The sequence below is a fragment of the Poecilia reticulata genome, linkage group LG3, assembly GCF_000633615.1.
Source record: "Poecilia reticulata strain Guanapo linkage group LG3, Guppy_female_1.0+MT, whole genome shotgun sequence".
In the NCBI taxonomy this organism is placed as follows: domain Eukaryota; kingdom Metazoa; phylum Chordata; class Actinopteri; order Cyprinodontiformes; family Poeciliidae; genus Poecilia; species Poecilia reticulata.
In genome coordinates, this window is record NC_024333.1 from 15,482,116 (window position 1) to 15,498,464 (window position 16,349).

Below are 16,349 nucleotides of genomic sequence, written 5' to 3' on the forward strand. Positions count from 1 at the left end.
CTCTCTCTCTCTCTCTCTCTCTCTCTCTCTCTCTCTCTCTCTGTCTCTCTCTCTCTCGCTCTCGCGTGTATAGGGTACCATCAGAAACAAACAAACAAACAAAAAAGAAGCAACTATTTCACATGAATCCTTTCTAAGCAGAAGAGAGTAATCTCATATCGGTGCAAATCTATTCCAACAATCTCACATCTTCTGAAATACCTTACAAACTGTAATTTTTAAACACTTGCAGGCGTTAAACTTTATATTTAATTGTTTCAAGGACCAAAACGAAACAAAAACATGTCTTCATCCAAAAACTTCCAAACTAAATAGAAGTGTGCCCGATTTAATCATTTGGGTCTCAGACCCCCACCGACACCGAGGGATCGAGAACTGAGTCAAACTTTTACCGTTTCACCGTCTGCCGGTGGGGGCCGCTGTTTCCTCATATCAGGGCGTTAAGGAGAAGGACAGCAGCAGCGCTGTGGATATTTTATTTACTTTACCTAACTCTTCAATGACGGCTTTTTGGGAGCAGAATAAAAGTAAAAGAATGTGTCTGCAGGCATTTGAGTAAACAGTGAATATTAGCCTGAGACGGTGACATTCTTTTCATGGAGAGTTCCCTCTGTGGTCTGATCTGAAGATGGAGAGAATGTAATCAGTGGTAGGCCATGGTTGGTTGTTACACTTTCTACACTGGCATCACTGCAACATCCTTTATTGCTTCTTTAGATTAAAGGTGTTGACTCAAGATGGGTATGATTTTCCTTTTAGCAGGTCACACGTAACAGCGAGTAATTAAAGGGATAGTTCAGATTTTCTAAGTGAGGATTTAATTTATGAAGCTTTTTATCAGTTGTTCTGCATTTTGTAGAAGACAGATTTATTGTCATGAGTTTGTAGAAAAGGACATAAGCCCTGAGAAAGCAGAACAGCTGACAGTAAGAGTTTGTTGATTTAAAACAATTCAAACTGAACATGCTTATGTCTGTGGGATAAACGCTGTATTAGTGGGTAATAAACATCTATATTTTCACAAGAAAATCTAAACATTTTTTGCTGTGTTTTCATCCAAACACCCTAAATGACGACACATTAGCCGAGGCTGATGACTGCATCAATAAGCCTAATTGCCGGAAAGAAGCCAATGTCTGGATTTTATGGGAGAGAATGTCACCTGTGTCACCACCAATGACACACACTTGTGCTTTTTCAAGCTTTGCAGTATCTTTGGAAATCATTCCAGTGTATGATCTCCAGATCAGCATAACATGAATTTAGGACGTTAATGTGGAAGCTGCTCAGATGAGAAAAATGTCTTCCTGTCTGTCTATCTATCTCAACTTATTGCTTACAGAGTCACAGGGCCGTAGGTGAGCTGAAGCAGGGGACACTCATACAAGGGCAACCAGTCAATCATGGAACAACACGAAGAAATAGGACAAACAAGTAGTAATGCACTCATCCCTAAGGGTAACTTAGAGGTAATTTTTGCAGTACCACTTGCACTGTATACTCTAGTTCTCTCTGCCATTGTGTTTTGCAACAGAAGCACCATCTTCCATCTGTCTATCTGTACATAACTCTGGTGAGGTGACTGTGGCTTCTGAACTCTGGGGAAAGTGTCGTATTTGCACTCTGCAGTTCAGTGTTTGCTTACATGCTTGCAGTTGCATTCTTTCTCATTCCTTCCACTCCCAGACCTACAGTTAAACAGTTAAACAAAGCAAATATAATCTGATAATTGCAGGAAAGGAGACTAATATAGATAGTAATTTTACATAACATCACTTCTGAACAATCCAAAACTATCTCTTTAACTATCTTTGGTCGTCTTAGAAATTATGGATAGCAACATTTTACAGTAGCTGAAACATTTAAATAAGCGTTTGGGAAAACCAATATGTTTATACATTGACCAGATAATACATTTTGTATTTGCCTGAGAGCAGGAATTGTGTATGAATCTGCAGCTTTTTAATAGTTTGAACCTTGACAACACCATAAAAAATCTTGTTGTGATTACTAAACATAAAACATATGATGTTAATAATGTTCTTACTTATTCATCATATATTGTCTGGGTCTTATTTGTTGAAATACTAGCAAAGACTTTGCCATTCACTGTGTACAAGTAACGCTTAGTATCTCCAAGTCAAGTTTAATTGACTGTTTCAACCTGTTTCAACCAATATAGTCACCTTTATTGGCATCAAGGTGACTAAATTGCATGTAAAGGACAACACACATGAGTGCAAAACCTCAGTTAGTCTGCCAAGTTTACAAACTTTAAAGCAGTAGAACAAAGTAGAAGAAAATCATCTAACAGGTCTCTAGGGTTCAAAATAAAAGATGTTTTTGAAAACAAGGAAATTTGATGGTAATTAGTTTTTTTTTAAATTAAAACAATAGTGACGTATTTTACTGTTTTAATGCCATGTAGACATTTTATTATTATAGCTTGTAAGCAGATAAACAACTCTATTAGCCAGGCAAACAGAAAGACACAAAGAGGGAAAAGGGCAGGTACAGTACATCTGCTGCCGCTATGGTGAGAATCCTCCACCTGTCCGCACAAGTCTGTTAGGCCCTTTGGCCCACCCGCCTGCCCTCTATCAGACACACACATGCACACGCGCACGCGCACACACACACACACGCACACGCACACACACACACACGCACACACACACACACACACACACACACACACACACACACACACGTACATAGCCATGGAAGGGGGACAGAAGACAAAGCCGACACCCTCCTGACCTCACCTGTGTCTACAGAACAAACAGAACCAGCTTGTAAAGTACACACAGACAGCTGCTGAGCCCCGACACCAGTCACACCAGCCTCCAAAGCGCTGAACACAAACACTCCCTTGATTAGGATCAGTTGCCTGCATCCGCAATGAGAAAAAAAAATATCTTCAGGTACAAATAGGTCCTATGAAGAAATGGGTTTTTGCTCAAATTGCAAGCATTGTCTTTGTTCATGTAAATTAGTTAATGAACACAAAGTTTTTCCATCATTAGTCCCAGGGTTTTGCAAAGGCCTTGTATTTGATATAATGTAAGGACACATACTATGTTGTGAGGACCAACTGCTGCTTATGGCCAGGCCCCATGAGATGAAGTGCTGTTTTGGTTTTAGAGATTAGGATTAAGACTAAGGTGTGAATTGAGGTTAGGTTAGGTTTCGCATGTCCTGGTAATGGTGAGGTTTGGGGTAAGGATCAGGTTTAGGCTATGGAAGTGAATGAAAAATGAATGGAAGTGGATGCAAAGTCCTTGTGAAGATAGGAAGACCTATGTGTGTGTGTGTGTGTATCTTCTTAGTATGTCAGAGCGGAGGGCGGTTCCCCTCGTGCAGAATACTGAAAACAGTAGTGTATCTGTGTGGCCTTGACTGACAGAAAGGTTGGCAATGAGGGCTGCATCCAAAGAAAGAATTCCTGTCAAGGTGACAGCTCCAAGATTGACAGGATGCTATTCTCCATGGGAACAGTGTCAGTCAACCTGTCAGCCTCTCTGTAGAGACAGCCTCTTACTCCTCTTAATTTGGCCTTTTGTTGCGCGGTCACCAGGTTACCTCTGACGCTCCATGTGGCCAGCCTGATAAACTGCACAATGAGACACACACAAGGCGAGAACTCACCTCGATGAACTCCCCGCAGCATAATGCTGTGACTGGAAGTCTCTTTGATGGCGCTAATGACAAAGGCACCTTTGTCTAGCCTTCGTCTCCCTCCTCTATCTCTCTGTCACCTCGCCAACACCTCATCCTCGCCTCCTTTATTATGTTGACAGCATCTCCTGGATGGTTGGGCACTTTCTGAGATGCAAGAACTGACACTGGTCATTGTTCTGCAGTGGGAATGATGATTTGTGTCTGTGTAAATACTGAGTCAGAGTAAAAAGGCAAGAGAGACAGAGAGAAGTTTGCAGCATTTCCTCCACTCGCACATTGTAAATCCTTTCCTATTGCAGCAGTCACAGGCTAGTGTGTTGAAAAGAGATAAGGCTCTGAGCTGACTGAAAGGAATGCCAGACTCATTGTGCTCCTGTGCTTCTGTCTTCTCCTATCCTTTCCTCTCCTCATTTGTGTAAATTCAACACAAACTCTTATGAGGCTGCTGTTAACGTCATTGACCGAGGGTCTCATTTCATCTCATACTGTATCGTCATCCTGGCATACTGGTTTGATTTGCGTTGAAATCTTTTCTCATGAATCCCATATATCCTGTGGAAATATCAGGTCAGTAATTTAAACTCTGCTCTTTGTAATATTTTACTTAATAAGACGCTGGCGCCTTCCCTTACATCTTGAACGTGAGCATATCGCAAGAAAGGAGCACGATGAAAAAGAGAGTGTCTCTGCATTGTGACACGGTGTAGCAGATTATTGACCCACATACTCAAGTACACAAGCTGGAATGCTGCTTTTACAAATTTTACTTGTGGACCCTTGTGACATTTTCTTTGAAATGGAGCGGTAAAGTGTTGCCAGACTGCAAGACAGGAATTGAAATTTCAAACCCTTGAATACAATCATTTTTTTCACCCATCCCATTAGCATTGGTAGCCACACTTTATTTCTTTATATGTATGTATATATAGCTAGCTAGCATGCATCCATCTAGCTTGGAGATGGATGCATGCTCCATCTGTTGGTGATTCAAGCGTGTTGGACCAGGGTGACATCTAAGAGTTGCAGGACCAGGATTGCCCACCCCTGTCCTAGCTAGTTTGTCATTTTACATCAAGAATACTGATTGAATGAAACTAATTGGGCTGGTGAGTCCCTGGATGACTAATATTGACATATTAATTGATTTAAATATTTATATGTTAATATACGGTGTACAACCAAATGAGCCACTGAATGCGTACATTGACAGGACAAGACAAAGTCAGAGAGAGCTCTAAGCACATGGCCAGATATGACTCGCAGAACTGCAAACTAACAGAGGAGGAAGTGACACCCGATTAGGTCAGGTGTAGATTTTAGAACAAGACATTTAACCTGAACCCCCAAGGAAATGGACAGCAAAGCATCCTAAGTGGAAAGTGACGACTAGCTGAATGTTAAATTGACTGAATAAATTTAGTGCTTTTTCAGTCATTTCAGTCACTCAAATTACAATGACGCAGAGTTAGCCAGATCAGAAGGAAGCGCGGAGTTCAGTGTCATGCTCAAGGACACTTTGGAAGGATGGTTGGTCAAAGATAAGATCGAACAGACAGACAGACAGACAAACAGAAAGATCGACAGACAGACTTTCCCAGGAGACAATGTGTTCATGTGTGTGCGTGTGTGTATTGGTTGCAGACAGTTGGTGGTACTGGCACTGGAGATAGTGAGCAGAGGGGGATGAGGCACTATATCAAGTTGTGAACATCTGTTCCTCATAGAAACCACAACACTGGTAGTGAGGAAATAAAGAGGATAACTGCTCTCTCTTTCTCTCAGAGACACACACTTTGTTACTACCTTGTCTTGCCAAACACACACACACGCACACACACAGCCATCACTTTTATTCTGATTTACTCAACATTTACCTGTTCTTACATCATGATCACTGCTCAAAATTGCCTTTTTTYTTTTTTYTTTTTTTTTTTTTTTTTTTTTWGCTTAGTTTGTTTCAGTCTGGAGATGTGAGGTGAGAATTAGCCAGTGATTTAGTCAATAAAATGCAAACTGCATTTTCAGGTAGCGTGCAAATATATAAAATGTTGGTTTTAAGCAATGGGAAATTTTGTGCCGTCACTCTGAACATGACAGTTTTATTTATCAGGCTAACTGCAGATCTCATGACCTGACAAAACTGTGTGACAAACCACACTAAGAATAGAAGATAACATAATTCAAATAGTAAGTGATAAGAGCCATGGGCTACTTGTCTTTACATGCGCCCAGCAGCTGACCTGTGCTTCTGGAGTGCTTTTTGGCCAGCAGAGATAGATGTAGACGATAAGTTATTGCATAAATTCCTTTTGGGAGCTGTTTGCATTATCTCACACCAGCTTCTGTGAGTTGCAAAATATTATCAAGTAGTGCGTAAAAAAAACTATGAATGAAAAAAATACCAAGAACAATTGGTTTTGAAAGATGCAGCCTGGAGAAAATGATCATTCTTGTATCTCTACCTAAATTATGCAACTTAATCAAGCATCATCAACATTAAGTAAGCTATAGAGTTGTTTTTGTTGTTTTGAAAAGCCATTACTGGTGGCACGTTTTCTTAGAGAAATGTAAAGAATATCCAATTCGTATCTGCAGAGGATTAGGACTGGCATTCAAATTATGAAGTCTATGATACAGGAAACATGAGCCAACGCTTTGTTGAGGATTCTTTTCCAGCTTTTCCATCAAAGTCCCTTGATTTAGTCTGCTTTTCTTGCTCTGCCTCTCTCCATCTATCCCTCTCATTGACGTACTTGCTCTATCTGGGCCTGTTGGGAGGGTGTGCTAGTGCTAGGTGGCAGTTCCTTATTGTGGAGTGTTTATACGAGTGTCTACGGTCGTGCATGTGTGTGTGACTCTGTGTGCTGGGTGCGACTGATAAGAACCAGGGAGAAGAGCCAGCGTGCCGACATATTCTTGCCACCGCGGTTATCGCCCGTCGCAGCTGTGCTTTAGCTCTGCGACATCTGCTCCTTCACAGGAAGCCTACGCTGTGGCACACAACACCTCCCAAACACACAAAAACACACCGGTGAACGCGCACACGCACAAGCAGCGTGCTGTTGCTTCCCCATACAGTGTTAACATGCTGCTCGACTGTACATATCCATCCACATACGTTTAGACATCAGGTAAACTGCTTGAAACAAAAGGCTCAGGGTGTTTACGGTCCAAAGTGGACCATTTTGATTTAGCTGCAAAATGTGAATGTGTGAGTGGAATTTGTTTGAGCACCAACACCAGAGTTCTGGGTTTTTATCACAGAAATACAGGAGGGATGCTTATGACTAAGCCTAATTATAGAGGCCTTATCACTGCAACGTTCACAAAGCTCATTACTGCCAAAAGACGGGACACGCTGCAGGTAATTCACCACGTTGGGTATTAGTCCTCGCTCTGGCTTACCGTTCCTACATATTTAGAGCCTACAAAATTAGTCTTTTAAAGTCTGATTGTTAATGCATCTCTCTCATCACAACCTTCACTGATTCAAGTCAGGTTTTCATTTATACTTCAAGGCACTTCTTTTCCGTTTCTTCCAGAGTGCCTTTCAAGTGTTCCCCGTCAGTCTGCTGCAAGCTTGCCTTAAAGTTGTACCTCCGGCATTCACCGCGAGCCGTTTACGGCCATTTGGCTGTATGGGCATTAGGAATTCATTGAAGCCGAACTGCGAAACTCCAGAATGGAGTTGTGTTCTCTGCAGCTGTATGGGGAAGCCCAGAGGAAGACCCCCTCCACCCACCCATTGCTCTAAAAACACCTCTTTCCCTTTCCTTTCCAGTGCCACAGGATAAATATGCTCCATGGGCTTGTTAGCAACATTTGAACTTGACAGACCATGGGAAGTCCAAGATAATAAAGGGTACAGTGTTGAATTCAATAGCAGTCTATCTCTAAATTGAAGCTTGTATTTCACCCAGAGGTTTCATGTCCTTCCAAGCTTGATACTAAGGCTTCAGTCATCAGTTAGCAGGTTTACCAGTGATATGAAGAAACCTGCCATTGCCCTTACAGCAAAGTCAACACAAACTGAATATCTGCCAATCACTTGGATTAAATGAGCGGACCAGACAGCTGCGGTACCCTCCCTCACTCAGCGCGGTTACAGCTTAGCCAGAAGATTTCATGAAGCAGCTCCTGTAAGAGGACAGGCTCCTACCTTCAGTATATCTGTAAAGACTGCTGGCCACCAGCTTGTGGTCGAGGCTTCCAGGATGGAGTCTGTGAGCAGCGCGCTTCTCCCTCAGCTCCCTGTGGCTGATGAGTGTGACCGTGGGAACATGTGGCGCAAAGGCAGGAGCAAAGGAGGACGATGTTGCTCCCAAGTCGTTCCTCTTTTGCCGCTCTAAGTGGACCTCGGCAGACATGCTAGCACTCCTTTCCACGGTTGGTCAGGTTGGAGACTAGCAGATTGTTGGCCTTCAGGTTTGACCTGCCCAGCAGCGAAGTGGTGTCAGACTTAAAGTTGCTGTTAGATCAGATAATTTCCCAGCTCAGCTTGTAGTTTCTTGTTTTCCTTCATAATCTTCGCCTTTGAGACCCCAGGAGACAGTCGTGTGACCTGCTGATCCGCCATGCAAGGACACGGCCGTCTCAACTGTACACAACTCTCCAGATATTAAAAAGAAACGGAGACGGGGATTTCTTCTTTCTTCCGCGTACTTACTGAAGTCTTCAGTTCTGGCTGAATTTTTTTTTCCTGGTGTCTCCTTGTTCTTGCTTGCGTACAGCTTTTGCTTTCAGCACATGTAAAACACCATAGGGTCACTGTACCATCCCCAACTTAAAACTCTTGTTCCTCCGTCTCAGTGGATCCCTTTTACAGGAACATTTCTGAGCTAATTTAAAGGTTTCTTCTTTTCTGTTGGTTCTCTTCCTGTGTGTCTTATATTTTTCAGTAATGCCTGTGTGAGGCAATCTAGAACGCGTGTGACTGAATGTCACCAGCCGGTCAACTTGTCTTGTGGCTCCTGTAGAGGGGCTGTGCTCTCATCTGAACCCTCCTCCTACTCTACCCGCCACTGCAGCTCAAAGGAGAAGTGTGTGCCTGGATGTTACAGTTTGTGTGTTTTTTTTTTTTTTTTAGTTTTTTTTTTTTTTTCTGTGTTGCAGGGCTGCAGCCTCCTGGGAGGCCAAGCAGCAAGGTTGCTTGTGTTGATAGCAGCAGACAACAGCAGGCAGCAAGACCTGGGCCTCCATGTGGGCTTCCTCTGTCAGGAACCAGCTGTGTCGGCCTGCAGCCACTTCTTCCCCTCCTGCATCCTCCGCTCTAAGGCACCTCACCCTTGCTTCTGTGCACCTTGTCTGGTGGCTCCAAAGAAGCATTCTTTTGTTCCTAATAAAAATAAATAAATAAAAATCACCTCTCTACTTGTTTGGGTTTATGTACCCTTTCAACTGTTTAACTATCTGCTCCATGTCTTACGTAGATTTTTTTGTGAAATAGGAGAAGACCACCAACTTAAATGTGAAGGGAAAGTCATCAAATGACTGAAATTTTATGAGAAAACTTATTTTTCACAAAACTGCTAAGAATAGGCAGGAAAATATGAGTGAAATTTAATTAACTATACACCTGCCAAGCGTTCTGTCCTTTTTCATCCATAATTTAAATCAGGTGGCAAAGTGTGCTCAATACATGGAGACATTTCTATGATTCCCGTCCTGGCACAGGACACATCTTCACTTTTACCACAATAATTTTGGGGTGAGGGTTGTAGTCTAGAGAGAACTGAAATCTTTCAATAAATCTTAGATCTGGAAATGAAAAAGGCATAAACAAATGTGATTTTTTTTTTCCCGCCAAGTAGCGAAAAAACTTTGTGATTTCTCACAAGACTTATTGCATGAATAAATAATTTTATCAAAATTTATGGAGTAAATATAAATGCAAGCAGAAGATGTCAAAGTAAATCTTTAAAAAAGAGCATGCTGGCTTACACAGCTTTGCTCAATGGTGTTGGACACATTACAATTCATTTTACTTGGAAATTTATACAAGACCCCCAGTTGGTTATCAAATGTTTCCCAAGTTTCCAGCTCATGTCTCTTTGGGAATCACCTTTTTGATGCTTTTCTATGTGTTCTTTGTTCAGATTGGTATTTTTGATATATTCTTGGAAATGGGAACCAGCTTTGTCTTGGTGGCAGGCTGCTATGAAACAAAGTGCTTAAAGATTGAGCGGAAAATGTCTTGATTCTTTCCCTTCGATTGGGAGCCTTTTTATTCCTGATTGATTCATAAGGTCAGAGTTAGACGATTTAATATAAAAGTTGTGATAAAACAAAAATAGCCATGAACCAAGTCAGTCTCACAATAAGCAAAATATAGAAAGAACAGGAATGACTCAGGGCTTTTCATACCTCAGTTACACACATTTCAGCTTTGTACGACAGAGATTAATGGAGAAATCCCCCATTCATCAAATACAGTTGTTATTTCAAAATACAAAAACAAGGAAGTCAAACTTTCTTCCCCTTGGAATTTTTTCTCTTTTTAATTTATTTGCTTTAGATCCACACAAAAGTTAAAATATATCTAACTGGAACTTATAAGATTGAACTATGTGTAATTTTATTGCCAAGTTTAATTTTTTTTCCAAACATATAGAAACTGAATTTCAATGAGATTTCTCACAATTACATTTGAACAAACAACCTCAAAAATGCAGAAAAATCGTTAACAATTCCTGATTTTGATATTGCAAAGAGAAAGAGTATAAATGGTGCTCCATGGAGGCATTTTAGATTAAATCAAAATTTCAGATGTATCATAAAAACATTGAGAGCTGAAACTGATTCACAGCATGAGAACATAAAATAGCTGAGCAGAATAAGTGTCAAAACCTTTCCCTGCCTTCCCTTACTCTGAGTATTTTTATCTGGCGGCTACTACAAGTAGAATCATGATTAAAACATATTTCTATTGTACAGATATTTGCTTAACTAACTTGAAACCAAAGTATTTTTGCTCAGGGTTTTCTTTCCATCTGAATTTCAGACTGTGTGTAGCAACAATGCTCCCCAGCAGCGACTCTGTCACAAGTTCTCATTGGTGCTAGGGCTCTGCGGATGAGAGAAGTGAGACGGGATGTGAGCAAACAGATGTGCCAAGCGCCTAGCTGAAACCAACACACAGATGGTCATCAGCAGAGAGGAAGTGAGAGAACCTGATGTGGCTTTCTCAGTATTTGGGTGTAGCGGGGGGACAGTGACGGAGAACTGATTTCTCTATAAACCCTCAGAAAGTGCTGTTTACGAAATGGGGGTGGTTTTTAAATGTATTTTTACTTGGAACCATTGGAATTCCCCACCTTTGGTCATACACATGCAGTATTTATAGGTTTAATCAAGCTGAATATAAATGTGATTGTGAATTAGGACTGCGAATCTCTGTCTCCCTTCTATGTCTAAGTTGAATTGCTTGACATTCTGCTTGATTTATAGGGAGTAGAAAGTCATAACTTATAAACCACTTTAATTACACAACAAGGGCAACACAAAATGCTTTAAAAAGATAAAGGCAGTACCAATGGACCACCAAGAAAAACAACAATAAAAAAATATATATTATACATAGCCTGGTAAAAACCAGACATTTTTTTACTTCAATGGTCGAGAAGCGATAGCTTGCTGGAGATGTAGACTTTGTTGAAGTTCAAATAAACTTCGCCAACACAGACTGAACAGCTTTGTTCAATCCGTGTAGCTAAAACTACAGACAGACTCTAAAACAGCGCAGAAAATTGACGGCATTCACAAGTTCTCTTTCGGTTTGCTGATTGATCCAGTTGAAATTCAACCTAAAAAATCCAGCTCAATGGGAGAAATCCCAGACTGAGAACGGAGAGGAGATGAGAATTGAGTGGAACTGTGTAGGGAGGAAATTACCAGGCTGGGCTAGAAATAAAACATTAAATAAAAACTATATAAATGTGTAGCTGCCAAAGATGAAGAAGTTGGTTTGTAGTATTAAGAAAATATAATTGTGTTATTGATGAGGAGTAGACACTAAAGATGGACTAAACCTTATCGGAAACATGTTGTAATATCTAAGAGAAGAATGTTTAAACTAAGATAAAAAAATAATAAGGAATAAAGATTAAGAATAACTAAAGATAAGGGCTTGAATGGAATTTTGGGAAATATCTACAATTTTTGTTCTCAGAATGTCCAATAAATAAAAGAACAGAGTAATCAAAGTCTAATCAACGAGAGCTGTAAATTTAATTAACACACTAAGAAGCTCCTCGTTACCTTTCCAGTAATATCTGATTCCTTCTTAACTCTAAATGTCTCTTAATGCAGAAATGTGTCTCCTTTCGTACGCGGTGAACAAGATTTTTGCTCATCTTTGAGGTCAGTTACAGAGCAAATGTTGCAAAGGTCTGATATAACTAATTTTTTTTATCCAATTTTGATTTCTATATTTGAACTTTCTCTTTTGATAAACACAGTTTTGTGCTGTACCTGTTTGAGAAGCCTTTTGCTCCCTTGCTGCTCCTCCCCTCGCCTCCCCTCAGATGTTGGCAGGTATAAAATGAGTTTTTGGGGAGGGAGAGATAATGATTCCCCCATAATCACCAGAGACCAGCTCTGGTTCTGGCAGGTGCTATCACAGCAGCGACCCAGTCGTGCCTTCTCCCTCGAGATAAGGTCAGGGGTGGGGGGGATGATGGGACAGGGGATGGTTGGAGGGAGGAACGGCGAAGGAGAAGGAGAACGGGACAGAGGGGGGCAAAAACGTGAGTTACAGGAGAGCAACTAGCCTCTCCTTATCTCCCCCCAGCGGCTGCCGCTGCTGGCTTCCAGATGCGGCGAGCCAGAGCAGCCGTGTCAGAGAGATCCCTCTATCAGCGACACACAGGCACCCCTCACCAAATACAAACCCAGCAGGAGGACACACCAGGACTTCATTACCGCTTTAAACCTCCAATCAGCATGCAGGAGGGAGGCAAAATAATCTGCAAGTTTGCTGGTGTGTCATAAATCCTGCAGAAATGCATTCAAATCAGTCGGTCTTGTTTCCTGGCTAGGTTATTAATTGCTCTGTATTAATTCGCAACAGTGACCTAGTAAGTTTCACTCCTCCGCGAACGTAAATGCACAAGTTGGCCGGGCTCAAGGCAAGTTTTCACCTTGTGCAGTTAAAATGGAGCATGTGAAAGTCAGTGGTTGGGACGGCTGGCGTCTGGTGGTGAGAAGCGGGCATATGGTGGAGCGTCTTGCCCACCTGTGAGACACCTGGCCACCACTAACTGGATGAACTTTTCAACTGTGCAGCCGTTACCGACAGTAGCTGTTTCAGCCAACATACGCAAGCAGCGATGCGCAGCGTTTGGAGAAATATCTCAACGATTACACAGCAGATTGAAACGAAAGTTAAAATCAGCTTTATGTGTATTAGAATTATCCTTTGCATTCAAACAAGGCAAAGAAGAGTACAAGAGGTGGCATATGTACTCTTTACAGTTACGCCTCTCATGGTGAAAAGTTGGGAATTTGCTTCGATTCTTTTTAAACAACAGAGTCCCTTTTGTCTTCCAAAGGCAGAACCGAACACAATCACAAGCCCACACAAAGTCTTTGGGAAAAAAAACAAAGCCTCCTTCCATCAGCAGCATCGCCACTAACAAACAAATACGTCAGTCGAGGCTCGTTCACCTTTTTCTTCTCCGTGGTGTTTTTAGAATGCACACCTGTTTGGCACAGACATCGTCAGAGTAAAACCTACAGATCTTAACAGAACTCTATAAGTTAAACCGTCCCCATCTGTCACAGTCAAGCTCCACACAGATGCAGACTGAGCGCCTCCTCTTTCTTATCCTTCTAACAGCAGCCTTGGCTCTCATTCAAGAACTGTCAAAGCACACCTGCTAAATTAAGCCGAGCCTCATACTCACACAGTCCCGAAGCTCTGGAATATACTTTGTTTGTGCACATACTGGAAACAAACAACAACAAAAAAACATGTTTACGCATCCAAATGTTGGTATATGCAAACTTACATGGACTTTATAGAGATATGTAAGGTTTTGTTGTTGGTATACAGTTAAAACCAGAGGTAACACTTAATTTGAAGGGGGCTGAATAAGACTGTCATGACACTTTTATAAACATGACATAACACCTGTCATGAACATGAATAAGCCTTCACGAATATTTATGACTGTTGTCATAAAGCGTCATTCGGTAAATTATGACACTTTTAATACAAAGTTGACATTATTGAAAATGTCTTTGTTATGACAAATTGACATTAACCAAGAAATCATTACTGTTTAAACTTTACCTTTAATAACATAAAGTTACCTAATTTGTAAAGTGCAATCAGTAATACTTTTAGAACAAATTTATATCAGTAATGATTTCTTGGTTAATGTCAAGTTGTCATAACAAAGACATTTTCAATAATGTCAACTTTGTATTAAAAGTGTCATAATTTACCGAATGACGATTTATGACATATTCATGAAGGCTTATTCATGTTCATGACAGGTGTTATGACATTTTTATGACAATGTCATGTCAGTCTTATTCACCCCCCCTTCAAATAAAGTGTTACCAAACCGGGTATCTATGCCCAGGTGAAAAAAAGTATACTTTAGTATACTTCACACATACTTAAATGTGTGATTAATTATTAAGTGTACTCCCTATAAGTATATCTGAAGTATACTAAAAATACACTTGTACCAATTTCTAAATTAGAACTTTAAACACACTTAAACATAATTGTACCAAAATACACTTTTAACATATTAAATAAAAGTATACTTTAAGTGAACAAAATATGAATGAATATGTATGAATTTTTAATAATCTTTTACTATTTATTAAAATTGCATACAATATAAAAAGGATAATAATTATGTAATTTTTAAGAAAGTACCCAATCAATTTTCAGATGTGTGATGTAAAACCTTATAATCAACGACATTAGCTCCAGTTTACACTCCAGACCAGATGGTGGCGGTATTGCACATTTTCATTTATTTAAAAAAAACGCCACGAAGAGAAGAAAAAACTTGAAGCAGGGAAGATAACAGACGTTGTTCAAATTCGCCATTTTTACTCGCATAATATTGCCTTCAAAGTAGAGAGGGCCTTGACAATAGTTACTAATTTTGGTAAATTCAAGCTGGTGACGTCCTAGTCCGAGTTAGACGACAACACAACGGGACAACAACTGATGGAAATGAAATGTGTGTCACAAAAGGAGCCTGGGGGACGAAGGCTGCTAAGTGTTGCTAGCTGGTGGTAAGTCTGCTTATTAATTATCTTCATTTAATTATAAACAGTGCAATAAAGATATATGCTTACGTTGATTTCTTAAATAATTATTTTATCAATTTTATTGTGACTTGTATGACTTGTATTATAACTGCATGGAGGTTGTTTGTTGCGACTTATACTTTAATTCATAAACTAACCTGGTTTTAATTAAGCTCCATAAGACAGAGGGACTTTGATATTGTGAGGTGGTTGTTGTTCTAACTCGTTCATCAAGGATTTTATCATCAACATATGTTTGCAGTCTAACTAAGCAAATGAAGATGAAAGAGGAAACCAGAGAAATCAGGTGTTAGAAAAGCTAAAGGCTTTCAGTCTCAGAAGAAGCTCTGGCTCCACCAGATCACCAACCAGCTCTATGAACCTCTCCACATCGTCTTCATGATGTAAGTTTGTTTTTGTTTGTTTCAATGAGGAGCTAGCTACATTTTCAACAGCAAAAACTGCTGTGTTACCAACACTAAGTGCTTAATTAACATGATTTGATTTAAAGATAACTGGACTAAATTTTTCCTCTTGTTAATCTAACATTTCTCTTTCATACATTTTATTTGTTGTTGGCTTTCAGGGCCCTGTGATGGACTGGTGACCTGTCCAGGGTGAACCCTGCCTCTSATCTGATGGTTGCTGGAGATGGGCACCACCAGCCCCCCTCACCACCCTGCAAGAATCAGTGTGTTCAGATCATGGATGGAAAGATTTTAAGTTAGTTTGTCGCCTTAAGTCCACACTTAAAACAGCTTCATAGTTAATGCCAACATCAACGGATTCTATGACATTGCTGACTATTTTTGTTCTACTTCTAACATAAACAGGCAAAGAAGACACCCAGAAATGTTTTTCCACCCCAGGCATCTGGTCCCAATCATCATCAGTTCTTATGATGTCACATACATGGCGAGTCCACAACGTCTTAAAATTGTAAGTATTATTTATAGTATATAGTATATATTTGCCATTTTTCGGTTCTCTTTAAATACAAATGCTTTCTCTGTTTAATTGCTCTATTGTTCTTTTTTGTAGGTTTCTGTAAGGTGCAGTGAACGGGAATGTTCTGTCGTTGATTCTCACTTTATGTTTTATTGTCACACTTAAATTTTCATGTTCATGTGTCCACTTTTGATGTGTAAACTGATAATTTATGTAAAGTTTATAAAGTTGTGAGTAAAATTGGACAATTTTAAAATGTCGGTAATAAAACAAAATATTTGAATTACCTTGGGCATCTTGTGTAATTAATCTTTCCATGTAATTTTAGCCTAAAACAATGTAAGTACTGTAGTATAGTTATGCATGTCATTTACAAAATAGGTATGTAACAATAAAGACTTTCACGAGTAATTAAAATTGTAGTTTATTATCAATAGCAGGAAATC

General features: G+C 40.1%; 1 protein-coding gene across 4 annotated transcripts in view; it reads right to left on the bottom strand.

Moving 5' to 3' along the window:
* cbfa2t3 (CBFA2/RUNX1 partner transcriptional co-repressor 3) overlaps positions 1–8,616 on the bottom strand; it is a 43,128-nt gene extending 34,512 nt beyond the window's left edge. For 2 of the 4 annotated variants that reach the window (XM_008405116.2, XM_008405113.2), the window contains exon 1: positions 7,841–8,616. In XM_008405116.2, coding sequence (XP_008403338.1) covers positions 7,841–8,048 — 208 coding nt within the window. In that variant the 5' untranslated portion in view covers positions 8,049–8,616. The remainder of the gene's footprint in view (positions 1–7,840) is intronic. The other 2 variants (XM_008405115.2, XM_008405112.2) reach the window with 1 other exon arrangement.
* Between the last annotated feature and the right edge of the window lie 7,733 nt (positions 8,617–16,349).